Here is a 14895-nt window from a genome sequence, read left to right as displayed (position 1 = left end):
CCCAGCTACTCAGGAGGCTGAGGCAGGAGAATCGCTTGAACCCGGAAGGCAGAGGTTGCAGTGAGCCGAGATCGCACCACTGCACTCCAGCCTGGGTGACAGAGCGAGATTCCATCTCAAAAAAAAAAAAAAAAGTCATTGAGTTCATCATGTATTGTTAGGCAAGAAGAATTTTGCTATTGTTACTGTTTACCACAAACCTTTTGTTTGAACTAGGATTTTTAGGTTTAACCTAATTTAAAACAAAAACAGAAAAAAGAACAAGCTCTGAGGTGTACCAGACAGGCATAGGGTATTGCCTTCATGTTTTCTGGACTGGAGTAAATGCAGAACAGGCAAGCACACCTCTTAAATTAAATAAAATCTTTCCTAGTTTTTCTTTTTTGTATTATTTGACCCAGGCTTGGAGTGTGGTGGTGCAATCCCAGCTCACTGCAACCTTCGCATCCCACGCTCAAGCGATTCTCGTGCCTCAGCCTCCCAATAGCTGAGACTACAAGTGCTTGCCACCACGCCCGGCTAATTTTTGTATTTTTTGTAGAGGTGGGTTCCACTATGTTGCCCAGGCTGGTCTCAAACTCCTGGACCAGGTGATCTGCCCACCTTGGCCTCCCAGAGTGCTGGGATTACAGGTATGAACCACCGCGCCCAGCCTGATTTGTGACTTTTCTATGTTGTATTTAAATATTAATAAAATCATATTTGATACTAACTTTGTTTTTACCTCATACATAGCAAAGATAAATAATGTCTTATAAAATTTTAATATATTCAAACACAAAAGCATTATACTGAGTCATAATGTAAAAGGTATTTCTTATTGTGGGTCTTCATAAACAAAAATTTAAAAAATACTTGTAAACCTTCTCCAGGGCTTTTTGTTCTTGTTTTTTGTTTTTTTGAGAAAGGGCCTCGCCCTGTCACCCAGGCTTGAATGCAGCGGGGCCATCATGGCTCACTGCAGCCTCAACCTCCTGGGCTCAGGCAGTCCTCCCACCTCAGCCTCCCAAGTAGCTGGGACTACAGGCATATGCCACCACACCCAGCTAATTTTTGTATTTTTTGTAGAGACAGGGTCTTCCCATGTTGCCCAGGCTAGCCTACTCCTGAGCTCAGGCAATCTTCCCTCTTTGGCCTCCGAAAGTGCTGGAATTACAGGCGTGAGCCACCGCACCTGGCCATTCTGCAGCTCTGTGATTTCTTCTTTAATTCAAGAGTTACTTAAGTGAATTTTTAGTTTCCATGTCATTTGTGTTTCTACTTTTGTTATTCGTATTTTACTTTATGGCATTATAGTCAAAGAGAATAGTCTAGGTTATTCTATATTATTTCTTTTTATTGGCAAAGAGAATAGTCTAGGTTATTCTATATTATTTCTTTTTATTGGAAAATAGTATATGTTTTGTTAGTATGTGTGTATGTCTCTATGTATTAGCTCAGCTTTATTAATTTTATTATGTAGAGCATTTATATATTTATTTCTTAAACTTTTTAGTTTGAAATAATTTCAGACTTACTCGCAAAAATAATACAATCAGGCTGGGCACAGTGGTTCACACCTGTGATCCTAGCACTTTGGGAGGCCAAAGTGGGCAGATTGCCTGAACTCAGAAGTTCAAGACCAGCTTGGGCGACACGATGAGACCCCATCTCTACTAAATATACAAAAAATTAGCTGGGCGTGGTGGCTCACACTCCTAGCTACTCCCGAGGCGGAGGCACAAGAACCCAGGAGGCAGAGGTTGCAGTGAGCCGAGATCGTGCCACTGCTGTGCTACAGCCTGGGTGACAAAGTGAGACTCTGTCTCCAAAAAAAAAAAAGTACAAAGAATTGGTGAAGTCTTCCAAATTTCACAAGTGTTAACGTTTTACTACATTTACTTTATGATTGATTCTCATTATGTCTCTTCTCTTCTGTCAGCCACTCAAGTATTTTCCGCAGTTGAAGTGGAGAATACTCCTTGATTCAAAAGACACCATATATTAATCTCATTCTCCAGACTCAACATCCTGGCTGGGCCCAGTAGCTCATGCCTGTAATCCCAACACTTTGGGAGGCCCAGGCAGGCGGATCACTTGAGGTCAGGAGTTCAAAACAAACCTGGCCAAAATGGTGAAACCCTGCCTGTACTGAAAATACAAAAATTAGCTGAGCATGGTGGTGCATGCATGTAATCCCCGCTACTCGGGAGGCTGAGGTAGGAGAATCACTTGAACCCAGGAGACAGAGTTTGCAGTGAGCTGAGATTGCACCACTGCACTCCAGCCTGGGTGACAGAGCAAAACTCTGTCTCAAAAAAAAAAAAAAAATCTTTATGATGTATGATCCGAGGGATGGTTCATTGGCCAATAATTACAAGATAAAGAATAAAAAAATTAGCCTTCAGTCCTCTAAATAGAAATTCTGGCCAGGTGCGGTGGCTCACACCTGTATTCCCAGCACTTTGGGAGGCTGAGGCAGGTGGACCATTTGAGGTCAGGAGTTCAAGACCAGCCTGGCTAACATGGTGAAATGCTTTCTCTACTAAAAATACAAAAATTAGCTGGGCCTGGTAATGGGCGCCTGTAATCCCACCTACTCAGGAGGCTGAGGCAGGAGAATCACTTGAACCAGGGAGGCGGAGGTTGCAGCAAGCCGAGATCATGATACTGCACTCCAGCCTGGGTGACAGTGAGACTCCATCTCAAAAAAAAAAAAAAGAAATTCTGCTGATCATTTGAGCCCAGGAGTTCAAGACCAGCCTGGGCAACATGGCAAAACCCCACCTCTACAAAAAGTACAAACATTAACCAGGCCTGGTGGCACACATCCTCCCAATTAGTGCCAGCTACTCAGGAGGCTGAGGTGGGAGAATCATCTGAGCCTGGAAAGTCGAGGCTGCAGTGAGTGGAGATGGCACCACTGCACTCCAGCCTGGGTGACAGAGTGAGACCCTGTCTCAAAAAATTCTGGTCCCTGTGTCTCTGAGACTATTGAGATTTCTTTCCTCTAATCACATTGCACAATATACATATCCTCGTGTGTGAAATGTTTTGCGGGCCCACTTTCTTGTTTTGAGGGCAATGGTTTGGAGCTTTCCTTGAAATAACACATTTCTGCTTATTTTGTTTCCTCCTTTCTTCATGCAGACCTGAGGATGAGCTGTTTCTAAAAAGACTTTCTAAAGGTTACTTGGTGGGAAAGGACTTGGATGCTCCCCTTTTCTACAGAGAAGAAGGAAACAAAAAATTTCAGGAGAAAGATTACACAGGAGCTGCAGTGCTGTACTCTAAGGTAAAACACTCCCAGCTCAAGCAATTTATTATTTATTTTTCTCTGAGACAGAATCTTTCTCTGTTGCCCAGGCTGGAGTGCAGTGGTGTGATCTCAGCTCACTGCAACATTCGCCTCCCGGGTTCAAGCGATCCTCCCACCTTAGTCTCCTGAGTAGGTGGGATTACAGGCATGCGGCATCACGCCCAGCTAATTTTTGTATTTTTGCTAGAGATGGGTTTTCGCCATGTTGGCCAGGCTGGTCTCAAACTCCTGACCTCAGGTGTTCCGCCCGCCTCAGCCTCCCAAAGTGCTGGGATTACAGGCATGAGCCACCATGCCCTGCCCAGCTCAGCAATTTAACTGTGTATTTCTTCAGGAGATAGAGCCATATTGCTCCATTTTATAGCTAGTGTTATCTTTGTCTATAATTTATTGAATGGATTTGAAAAAGAAACCTGGCGGAATTCTGCTGTGGTTATAGTCTAAAACAAAAGGTAGTTTATAGGCCCAGCGCAGTGATTCACACCCATAATCCCAGCACTTTGGGAGGCTGAGTCGGGAGGATCACTTGAGGCCAGGAGTTCAAGACCAGCCTGGACAATATAGGGAGACCCCTTCTCCACACACAAAAAATTTTTTTTAATTAGCCTGACTAGTGGTGGCATGCATCTGTGGTCCTGAAACGGAAAAAGTTCCCTTGTTCCCGCAGGGCGTGCGATGGAGGTGTGGCTCGCTTCTTCAGTGCCCTGCTACTCAAACCTCTAGGGGAGCATATAGATGGGCAGGCTGTGGGGCTCCGACCCCAGGGCAGTGTCTAGGGATGAATGTTTACAGTTGAAGCCCCAGTGGGCGTGTGTTACAGGGTGCTCTTTTAGTTTGCTGTCTGTACGCGGCTTGTGTTAACCAGCTCAGTTAGACTCTCTACCTTGTCGCAAGGACAGAGGGCTTCCTGTATCCCGGGTTCTTGACTTGGTGTACTGGAAGAATCGGATCACGCGTGGGCTTGGAGAATGAGCGCAAGGTTTTATTGAGTAGAAGTAGCTCTCAGCAGGTTGGGAGCCAGAAGGGAGATGGTTTTCCCCTGGAGTCAGGCCACTCAGAGGCCCAACTGTTTTCCAGCTGCTCTGGCCAAAGTCTGTGTCGTTCTGCACTGGTCGATGGCATGCCGATGCCTGTCGGCTGCTCTTCCGCCGGCATACTCCTGACAACATCCAGCTGCTTATATGTCTGCCTGCTAGGGTCTTGCGTTTTTATAAGCCCAGGCTAGGGGCGTGGCAGACCAGGGTGGTCTTGGAAAATGCAACATTTGGGCGCGAAGGCGGGAGTGCTTGTCCTCACCTAGGTCGGTGGACACAGGCCCAAGGGTGAAGCCCTAGCCAGGGACCCGCCTTTCTCTACACAGCACTTTTCTGCCCCCCTCCCATATCAGTCCCAGCTACTCAGGAGGCTGAGGCAGGAGGGTCACTGAGCCCGGGAGTTCCAGGCTTCAGTGGGCTGTGATCGTGCCACTGCACTAGCATGGGTGACAGAGTGAGACCCTGCCTCAAAAAAAAAAAAAAAGTAACTTATATGTTCTGAATTTCTTCAAGAAACTTCTATTTCCATATTCCTTCCGATACCTTGTAGCAGTAAGCTTATGGGCCCCTCGCCTGCCTTGCCCATATCTGTCAGCCCTTGTTGAACTGCATGCCATTTTTGTCTGAATGTCTGATGAGACTGTTAGCTTGATAGAATTAGTCATCTATTACTCTTGGCCGGGCACAGTGACTCACACTTGTCATCCCAGCCTTTTGGGAAGCTGAGGCAGGAGGATTGCTTAAGCCCAGGAGTTCAAGACCAGCCTAGGCAACATAGCAAGACCCCATCTATAAAATAACGTATAAATGGGCCGGGCGCAGTGGTTCACACCTGTAATCCCAGCACTTTGGGAGGCCAAGGTGGGCAGATCAGGAGATCGAGACCGTCCTGGCTAACATGGTGAAACCCCATCTCTACTAAAAATACAAAAAATTAGCCGGGCATGGTGGCGGGTGCCTGTAGTCCCACTTACTCAGGAGGCTGAGGCAGGAGAATGGCGTGAACCCAGGAGGCGGAGCTTGCAGTGAGCCAAGATCGCGCCACTGCACTCCAGCCTGGGCGACAGAGTGAGACTCCGTCTCAAAAAAATAATAATAGGCCGGGCGTGGTGGCTCACGCCTATAATCCCAGCACTTTGGGAGGCCGAGGCGGGTGGATCACGAGGTCAGGGGTTTGAGACCAGCCTGACCAACGTGGTGAAACCCCATCTCTACTAAAAATACAAAAAAATTAGCTGTGCGTGGTGGTGGGCACCTGTAATCTCAGCTACTCAGGAGGCTGAGGCAGGAGAACTGCTTGAACCTGGGAGGCGGAGGTTGCAGTGAGCCGAGATCGCGCCACTGCGCTCCAGCCTGGGCGACAGAGCAAGACTCTGTCTCAAAATAATAATAATAACAATAATAATGACAACAATAATAATGTATAAATGACTCTTATTGTCCTGCTTTCATAGTAAGAACTGGAACAAGATCCCCTGAGCAACTTACTTCCGTAGCTTTTAAGAGACTTATATGGGCTTAAAGCAGGAATATGTCAATCTCTTGCACCAGTTCTGTGACCTTGGATATTAAAGGAATAAGTTTAAATTTGAAGGGTAGGCTGGGCACAGTGGCTCCCTCGTGTAATTCCAACACTTTGGGAGACCGAGGCGGGAGGATCGCCTGAGCCCAGGAGTTGAAGACAGGCCTAGGCAACACAGCGAGGCCCTGTCTCTGTTAAAAACAAAATTTGTTTTTCATTTGAAGGGTGTACATCCTACTCTGAATCTTTAACAGGTTTATGCTTGAACGTGCTTGAAGTTTGGGATTAATTTTCCAAAAATGATCACAGCTACAACAGCAGCTTCTACAGCTGATAAAATCCCTGCTTTGTAGTGTTATAATAAAGTATTTAGCTAAATAATGTAAGCTTTAGTGGTTGCTGAGGGATTAAAGTCCATTAGGTGTAATGATCCAGTGATAAATGGCTTAATAGTTCTTTTTTCAGAGCTAATCTCTTCAACTTTACATATGTGCATTATAAATGTGATCACATGGGAAGTTCTTCAAGGAAAACAGGGAAAATAAAAACTGAAGCCAGAGAAAAAGTTAAGGTTTGCTCTGAATGTGGAGGGAGATGAGCCTTCCTGTTTCATGAAGCCAGTATGTTGGTGATTATGGTACTCTGCAATTTTCTAGAAAGCTGCCATTTTCTTTCTTTTTAAAAATATTTGTTGTTTTTGTCTGATTGTAAAAGTAATATATGTTTACTTCGGAAAGTACAGAGAAGCATAAAGAGTAAAAAAAATCTCATAACCAGTGATAGGCACTGTTAACATTTTTGCTTACATCCATCCAGCCAGACTTTTTCCTCCGAAAATACGTTTTTCTTTTACAAAATTGGGATAATGCTGCACTTTCTGTTTTGTGACCTGCTTTTTTCCCTCGACAATTGATTGTGTCCATTTTCTCATGTTATTAAATTTTCCACTGGAACATGATTCTTTACGGCTGGCTTAGTGTTCCATGACAGAGAAAAAACCGTACTTGATTTCACATCTCCTAATGTTGGCAAATTGTTTGGGATCATAACACTGCAATGAGCATCTTTCTATGTAAATATTTGTATATATCTGATTGCTTGCTTAGCATAAATTCCTAGAAGGGTAATTGCTGGGGTAGAAGGAATGTATTTTTTAATGCCTTTGGTACTTGATGCTGAATTGTTCTCCAGGAAAGAACTAGTTAACATCCCCTCTGGCAGAGTATGGGAATATTAATTTCTCCATATCCCAAGCAGTACTGGTTGTGATGATTACGGTTTTATTATTATATCGATTTATTTGTGAGTAGAGAATCTGTTCACGTAGATTTTAAAAGTGCAAGAGTGTACAGTGTCATCTGCCTCTCCTGTCCCCTGACCACGTGATTTTCTGTTCCCATAAACTAGCACTGTTGAGTATATTTCCAGAGCATACTCCAGGCGTGTGTAAATACAGCCTTCCACTCCTGCACACACACCGTGTTTTTACATCAGTAACATTCTGCACATATTGTTCAGCACCATGCCTTTTCCACTTAACAGTAATAATTTAAAGATCATTCCATTTCAGTACATGAAGAGCGTCCTCAGGCTGGGTGCAGTAGCTCACACCTGTAATCCTAGCACTTTGGAAGGCCAAGGCAGGTGGATCACCTGAGGTCAGGAGCTGAAGACCAGCCTGGCCAACAGGGTGAAACCCTGTCTCTACTAAAAGTAGAAAAATTAGCTGGGCGTGGTGAGGCATGCGCCTATAATCCCAGCTACTCGGGAGGCTGAGACAGGAGAATAGCTTGAACCCTGGTGCAGGGTTGCCAGTGTGGGGGGTGCCGGGGGGGTGGTGCGTGGAAGTTTTAGTGAGCCAAGAACACGCCACTTCACTCCAGCCTGGGCAAAAGAGCATAACTCTGTCTCAAAAAAAAAAAAAGAGCGTCCTCATTCTTTATTATGGCTACATGGCATTCCATTAAATGGATGTATCAATTTATGCAACCAATGTCCTGTGGATCGATGCTTGTTTCTTATCTTTTGCTATTTCAAACAAGTCTATGATGAGAAACTTTGCACAGGGCCGGGCGCAGTGGCTCACACCTGTAATCCCAGCACTTTGGGAGACCGAGACGGGTGGATCACCTGAGGTCAGCAGTTCAAGACCAGCCTTGCCAACGTGGTGAAACCCTGTCTCTACTAAAAATACAAAAATAAGCTGAGTATGGTGCCGTGTGCCTGTAACCCTAGCTACTTGGGAGGCTGAGGCTGGGGAATCACTTGAACCCGGGAGGCGGAGGTTGCAGTGAGCTGAGATCGCCCCACTGTACTCCAGCCTGGATGACAACGAGAGACTCTGTCTAAAAAAAAGAAAAAAACCCTTGCATGTGTGTCATTTTTCATATATAACTGTAGGATAAATGATTGTATCTGTAGGATTAATTCCTAGAAGAGGAATTGCCGGGTCAATGGATATTTTGTATGTATATAAGATATACATGCATATAGAATTTGGACATATATTGCTAAATTGCCCTCCATAATTATGAAACCAGTGTACACCCTCACTAACAGCATGATGAGGATGCTCATCATCCCGCTTCTTGACCAACTTTGTGTACCATCAATTTTATTTTGCTTTGCCTGATAGGTAAAAAAATGGCATTTCTGTACAGTTGTAATCTGCATTTTATTGATTGTATGAGGCTGAGCATTTTTTTCACATATTTAAGAGCCATTTTTATTTCCTGTGAGAATTATCCATATCGTTGCCTATTTTCCTACTGATTTATTGGTTGTCATCTTAGTGATCTGTAGGAAATCTTGACAAAGTAAAGAAATTAGCTCTTTGCCTATAGTATGAATTGCAGATATTTTTTCCAGTTCAGTGTTTGCCTTCTGCTTTTATTGGTTTTCGGTGTGAAGATAGTTTTTATTTTCAGGCAATCGAGTTTATTAACCTTTGATAACTTCCGGGTTTTGTGTCAGAGTTAGGGATTCGTCCAGCAATACTTTACATGCTTCCTACAGTTCTTTCAGCCCTTCTGTAGTTTTGTTTTTACATTAAAGAATTTCATGTATTTGTTGGGAGGCCGAGGCAAGCAGATCACGAGATCAGAAGATGGAGACCATCCTGGCTAACACGGTGAAACCCCATGTCTACTAAAAAATACAAAAAATTAGCCAGGCGTGGTGGCGGGCGCCTGTGGTCCCAGCTACTCAGGAGGCTGAGGCAGGAGAATGGCGTGAACCCGGGAGTCGGAGGTTGCAGTGAGCCGAGATCACGCCACTGCACTCCAGCCTGGGCGACAGAGTGAGACTCCGTCTCAAAAAAAAAAAAAAAAAAAAAAAAAGATTTTGATGTATTTGGAATTTATCCAATGAAAGATTTATCACTTTATTTTGCTCAGTGTCTACCTACTTATACATACATATATATATATATATATATATAATTTATTTATTTTTTTGAGACAGAGTCTCACTCTGCTGCCCGGACTGGAGTGCAGTGGTATGATCTCAGCTCCCTGCAACCTCTGCCTCCTGAGTTCAAGCAATTCTCCTGCCTCACCCACCCGAGTAACTGGGATTACAGGTGTGCGCCACCACGCCCGGCTAATTTTTGTATTTTTAGTAGAGATGGGGTTTTGCCGTGTTAGCCAGGCAGGTCTCAAACTCCTGACCTCAAGTGATCCACCTGCCTCGACCTCCCAAAGTGCTGGGATTACAGGCATGAGCCACCATGCCCGGTCTTATCCCAATACTTTTATTGAATAATCACCATCTTTCCTACATTTACTTGAGTACCATATTTATGGTTATTATTAATCCTTGCCAATTTGATGGTAGAAAAAAGTATTCTTTTTTGTTTGTTTGTTTGTGACAGTCTAACTCTGTCACTCAGGCACTATCTCAGCTCACTGCAATCTCCGCCTCCCAGGTTCAAGCCATTCTCATGCGTCAGCCTCCCAAGTAGCTGGGATTACAGATGCACATTACCATGCCCTGCTATTTTTTTGTATTTTTAGTAGAGACAGGGTTTTGCCATGTTGGTTAGGCTGGTCTCGAACTCCTGACCTCAAGTGATCCACCTGCCTTAGCCTCCCAAAGTGCTGGAATTACAGACGTGAGCCACTGCGCCCAGCCTAGTATCCCTTTTTTGCGTTCATTTTCATCTATTTGGCTATCCATATGTGAATTAATCATTTGTTTTTTCTTTGGTGAATTTCTATTTGTGCCACCCACCCTTTGTTATATTCAGGATGTAGGATATTATGCTTGCAGGTATGTCCCTCAGTTTTTTATCCACCTTCAGTATTGTTTGTGGTTGAAGCTGTATCTGACAAAGTGCTTTTAATACTGATGTCCTCACTTGCTCTTCACAGCTTTGCTCTCAGGTAGTTAAAAGATAAGCTGAAGCACAAAGAGGTTCAGTAACTTTCCCAGTTTCACACAGTCTTCAGTACTAGAGCCCAGAATATCTGAAAAATGTTCTTCAGAGATGCTGGTTTCCATTTATACTTTTAACCAGTTCATTGTTTTGCAGGGAGTGTCACATTCAAGGCCTAACACTGAGGACATGTCACTGTGTTATGCTAACCGCTCGGCAGCCCTCTTCCACCTGGGTGAGTATGAGGTGAGTATCAGGATACCTGGTGTGAGTGGAGAGGATCCGGAGGGCTTTTACTGGAGGACTTAGACCTTCATCTCTGCTTCTTCCATAGAACACTAAAATCAGGTCATGCTGCTATTGGTTGAATTGGAAGCACATTAATATCTACCTAAAGTCGGGCCGGGCGCTCATGCCTGTAATCTCAGCACTTTGGGAGGTCCAGGCAGGCGGATCACCTGAGGTCAAGAGTTCAAGACCAGTCTGGCCAACACGGTGAAACCCTGTCTCTACTAAAAATACAGGGATAAAAATTAGCCGGGTGTAGCGGCATGCATCTGTAGTTCCAGCTACTCAGGAGGCTGAGGCAGGAGAATCGCTTGAACTCAGGAGGTAGAGGTTACAGTGAGCCGAGATTGCGCCACTGCACTCCAGCCTGGGTGACAGAGTGAGACTCTATCTCAAAAAAATGTACTAGGCCAGGCACAGTGGCTCACGCCTGTAATCGCAGCACTTTGGGAGGCTGAGGAGGGCGGATCACGAGGTCTGGAGTTCAAGACCATCCGGACTATCCTGGCCAAAATGATGAAACCGCATCTCTACTAAAAATACAAAAAATGAACTGGGCATGGTGGCAGGCGCCTGTAGTCACAGCTACTTGGGAGGCTGAGGCAGGAGTATCACTTGAACCCAGGAAGCAGAGGTTGCAGTGAGCCCAGATCGCACCACTGCACTCCAGCCTGACAACAGAGCAAGACTCTGTCTCAAAAAAAAAAAAAAAAAAAAATCTAACTGAACTTGCTCTTTCTCCTGAGTCATTTCACTGATCACAGGTGACCTACTTAAGGTTCCAAGTGTTTGCAAAGTATACTGTTTGCTGCTTTAAATAAGTAGAGTATGTTTAAGATTATCCCTCTAGTAATATAGCTCAGCCTTCATAAGTGTCGTGAGTGCAAAAGGAAAACCTACCTTGAACAGCCCTTGTCTGCCTGTGGGGTCAGCTTTCTGTGAATGACATTCTTCTCATCCCCTAATTGTGGCAACAGAGAAAAAGTCGAGGACTGTGTCAGTGGAGTTTTTGTTTTGTATTGTTTTGTTTTTTTGAGACACTGTCTCGCTCTGTTGCCCAGGCTGCAGTGCAGTGGCGTGATCTCTGCTCGCTGCAACCTCCACCTCCCGGGTTCAACGATTCTCCTGCCTCAGCTTCTGAGTAGCTGGGACTACAGGCATGCACCACCATGCCTGGCTAATTTTTGTATTTTTGGTAGAGATGGCGTTTCACCATGTTGGTCAAACTGGTCTCAAACTCCTGACCTTGTGATCCTCCCGCCTCGGCCTCCCAAAGTGCTGGGATTACAGGCGTGAGCCACTGCTCCCGGCCATGTCAGTGGAGTTTTTAAAACAGAAAGTGACCAAAATTGGATTAATGTTTTAGGAGGATACCTCTGAGGCATCTGGAATTTGTATTAGAGAGGTCTAAGGACAAGCTCTAAAATGCCATTTTGATACATCTGTTTCAGCATTCTACAAAAATTCAAAGTATACCCTAGAGTTCAGAACTATTGGAATAGTAAGAAGTCCCCACTTACTGCACTTCAGACTAAAAGAGAAAAGCAGGAATCTAACTCTAGACCCTAAACAAGAAAGTCCTGGACTACTGAGGCCAATGATTAGGAAGAAGAACTTGCAATACATTGGACCCTTTATAACTTTTCTATATTGATTGTTTCTGTTTTCCCTTTTTTTTTTTTTTTTTTGTTAATTTTTTTATTTTTTTTGAGACAGGGTCTCTGTTACCCAGGCTGAAGTGCAGTGACTCGATCATAGCTAACTGTAACCTCAAACTCCTGGGCTCAAGCAATCTTCCCGCTTTAGTCTCTTGAGTAGCTAGGACTACAGGTGTGTGCCACCAGGCCTGGCTAATTTTTTAATTTTTTCATAGAGCCCAGGGTCTCATCTGTGTTGTCCAGGTTAGTCTTGAACTCCTGGACTCAAGTGATCCGCCCACCTCGGTCTCCCATAATGCTGGGATTACAGGCGTGAGCCACCATGCCCAAATGTTTTCCTTCTTATAATAATGATTATCATTTATTGAGCACATACTGTGTTCCAGGTGCTCCTTTTGGCATGTTAGATATATTATTTCCTTTTATCCTTAAAACAACACTGGGAGATATTATTATCCCTGTTTTTTAGATAAAATTATGACACTGAGAAATTAAGTCGATTGAACAAGGTCATGTGGCTAGTAAGAGGCAGACTGTATTTGGTTTTTTGTTTGTTTGTTTGTTTTTGAGACAGGGTCTTGCTCTGTCACCCAGGCTGGAGTTCAGTGGCATGATCTCGGCTCACTGCAACCTCAGCCTCCGCGGTTCAAGCGATTCTTCTGCCTCAGCCTGCTGAGTAGCTGGGACTACAGGCACATGCCACCAAACCCAGCTAATTTTTTGTGTTTTTAGTAGAGATGGGGTTTCACCACGTTAGCCAGGATGGTCTCGATCACCTGACGTCGTGATCCACTCGCCTCGGCCTCCTAAAGTGCTGGGGTTACAGGCATGAGCCACCACGCTGGGCCAGCAGAGTGTATTTGAATGCAGGTCTGCTTGGACTCAAAGCCTGCCTCTTTTTTTTTTTTTTTTTTTTTCCAAAGCCTGCCTGTTAGTCACCATACTATAATTCTTCTACTCATAAGACTTCTTTTTCCTTAAAAAATAGAAATATTTAATCCAGGGGCTGGGCGCAGTGGCTCACGCCTGTGTTCCCAGTACTTTGGGAGGCTGAGGTGGGTGGATCACGAGGTCAGGAGATCGAAACCATACTGGCTAACATGGTGAAACCCCATCTCTACTAAAAATACAAAAAAAATTAGCTGGGCGTGGTGGCGGGTGCCTGTAGTCCCAGCTACTCGGGAGGCTGAGGCAGGAGAATGGCGTGAACCTGGGAGGTGGAGCTTGCAGTGAGCCAAGGTCGCACCACTGCAATCCAGCCTGGGCGACAGAGCGAGACTCCATCTCAAAAAAAAAAAAAGAAAAAGAAAAAATATTTAATCCAAAAACATTAAGCGTAACAATATCCTCAACAAGTATTGCTAGTCACTCAAAGGATCACACAGAACTATATGATTTAAATAAGCATATGGTTGTAATTGTTCCATTTTTAATAATCCTTAACTTTCCTGTAGATTTTTGGAAACGTTTTCAGTAAACATTGAAGAATAGGGACCAAGGGTCATTGTGGGATTTTCCTTCTGTTTTCAGACATGTCTTAAAGACATTAACAGAGCACAGACGCATGGGTATCCAGAAAGGTTGCAACCCAAGATCATGTTACGTAAAGCAGAATGTCTGGTGGCCCTGGGGAGACTGCAGGAGGCAAGCCAGACCATCAGTGATCTTGAAAGGAACTTCACAGCCACACCAACCCTAGCCAATGTCCGCCCTCAGACTCTGCAGAGAAACCTCCATCATCTGAAAATGAAGGTACAAGAAAAGGACAAACTCACAGAAACCTTCCCAGCAGCTCTGGCCAAAACCCTTGAGGATGCAGCGCTAAGGGAGGAGAATGAACAACTTTCCAGTGCCTCGTCATCCGTTGGCTTATGCATAGATCCTTTAAAAGGTCGCTATCTCGTTGCCACAAAAGATATTCTCCCAGGAGAGCTCCTGGTGAAGGAGGATGCTTTTGTGAGTGTTCTCAACCCAGGAGAACTGCCACCACCGCATCACGGCCTAGACAGCAAATGGGACACCAGAGTCACCAATGGGGACCTCTATTGTCACCGATGTTTGAAGCACACTTTGGCCACAGTTCCGTGTGACGGATGCAGTTATGCCAAGTATTGCAGCCAGGAGTGTTTGCAGCAGGCCTGGGAGCTCTACCACAGGACAGAATGTCCTCTGGGGGGGCTGCTTCTCACACTGGGTGTCTTTTGCCACATTGCCCTGAGGTTGACTCTTTTGGTGGGATTTGAGGATGTTCGCAAAATCATAACGAAGGTTTGTGATAAGATTAGTAACAAGGACATCTGTTTACCTGAAAGCAACAATCAGGTCAAGACACTTAATTATGGCCTAGGGGAGAGTGAGAAAAGTGGCAACATCATTGAGACCCCAATTCCTGGATGCGATATTAATGGGAAGTATGAAAATAATTATAATGCTGTCTTCAACCTTTTGCCCCACACTGAAAACCATAGCCCAGAGCACAAATTCCTCTGTGCTCTCTGTGTTTCTGCACTGTGCAGACAGCTAGAAGCAGCCAGTTTCCAGGCCATCCCAACTGAGAGGAGTGTGAATTCCTCTCAGCTTCAAGCAGCAGTGACACCTGAGTTGTGTCCTGACGTGACTATTTGGGGAGTGGCAATGCTGAGACACATGTTACAGCTTCAGTGTAATGCTCAGGCAATGACCACCATACAACACACAGGTAAGGGGGAAACTGACGCTCA

At 44.8% G+C, this 14895-nt stretch overlaps 1 protein-coding gene across 5 annotated transcripts in view; it reads left to right on the top strand.

Annotated features, from left to right (window-relative positions):
* Positions 1-14895, top strand: part of SMYD4 (SET and MYND domain containing 4) — a 50042-nt gene that overhangs the window by 15209 nt on the left and 19938 nt on the right. For 4 of the 5 annotated variants that reach the window (XM_054459757.2, XM_054459755.2, XM_063655721.1 and 1 more), the window contains exons 3-5: positions 3130-3274; positions 10386-10475; positions 13706-14873. In XM_054459757.2, coding sequence (XP_054315732.1) covers positions 3130-3274; positions 10386-10475; positions 13706-14873 — 1403 coding nt within the window. The remainder of the gene's footprint in view (positions 1-3129; positions 3275-10385; positions 10476-13705; positions 14874-14895) is intronic. The other variant, XM_054459760.2, reaches the window with a different exon arrangement.

Source organism: Pongo pygmaeus, chromosome 19 (genome assembly GCF_028885625.2).
Source record: "Pongo pygmaeus isolate AG05252 chromosome 19, NHGRI_mPonPyg2-v2.0_pri, whole genome shotgun sequence".
Lineage (NCBI taxonomy): Eukaryota > Metazoa > Chordata > Mammalia > Primates > Hominidae > Pongo > Pongo pygmaeus.
This window is presented reverse-complemented; position numbering and strand designations above follow the sequence as displayed.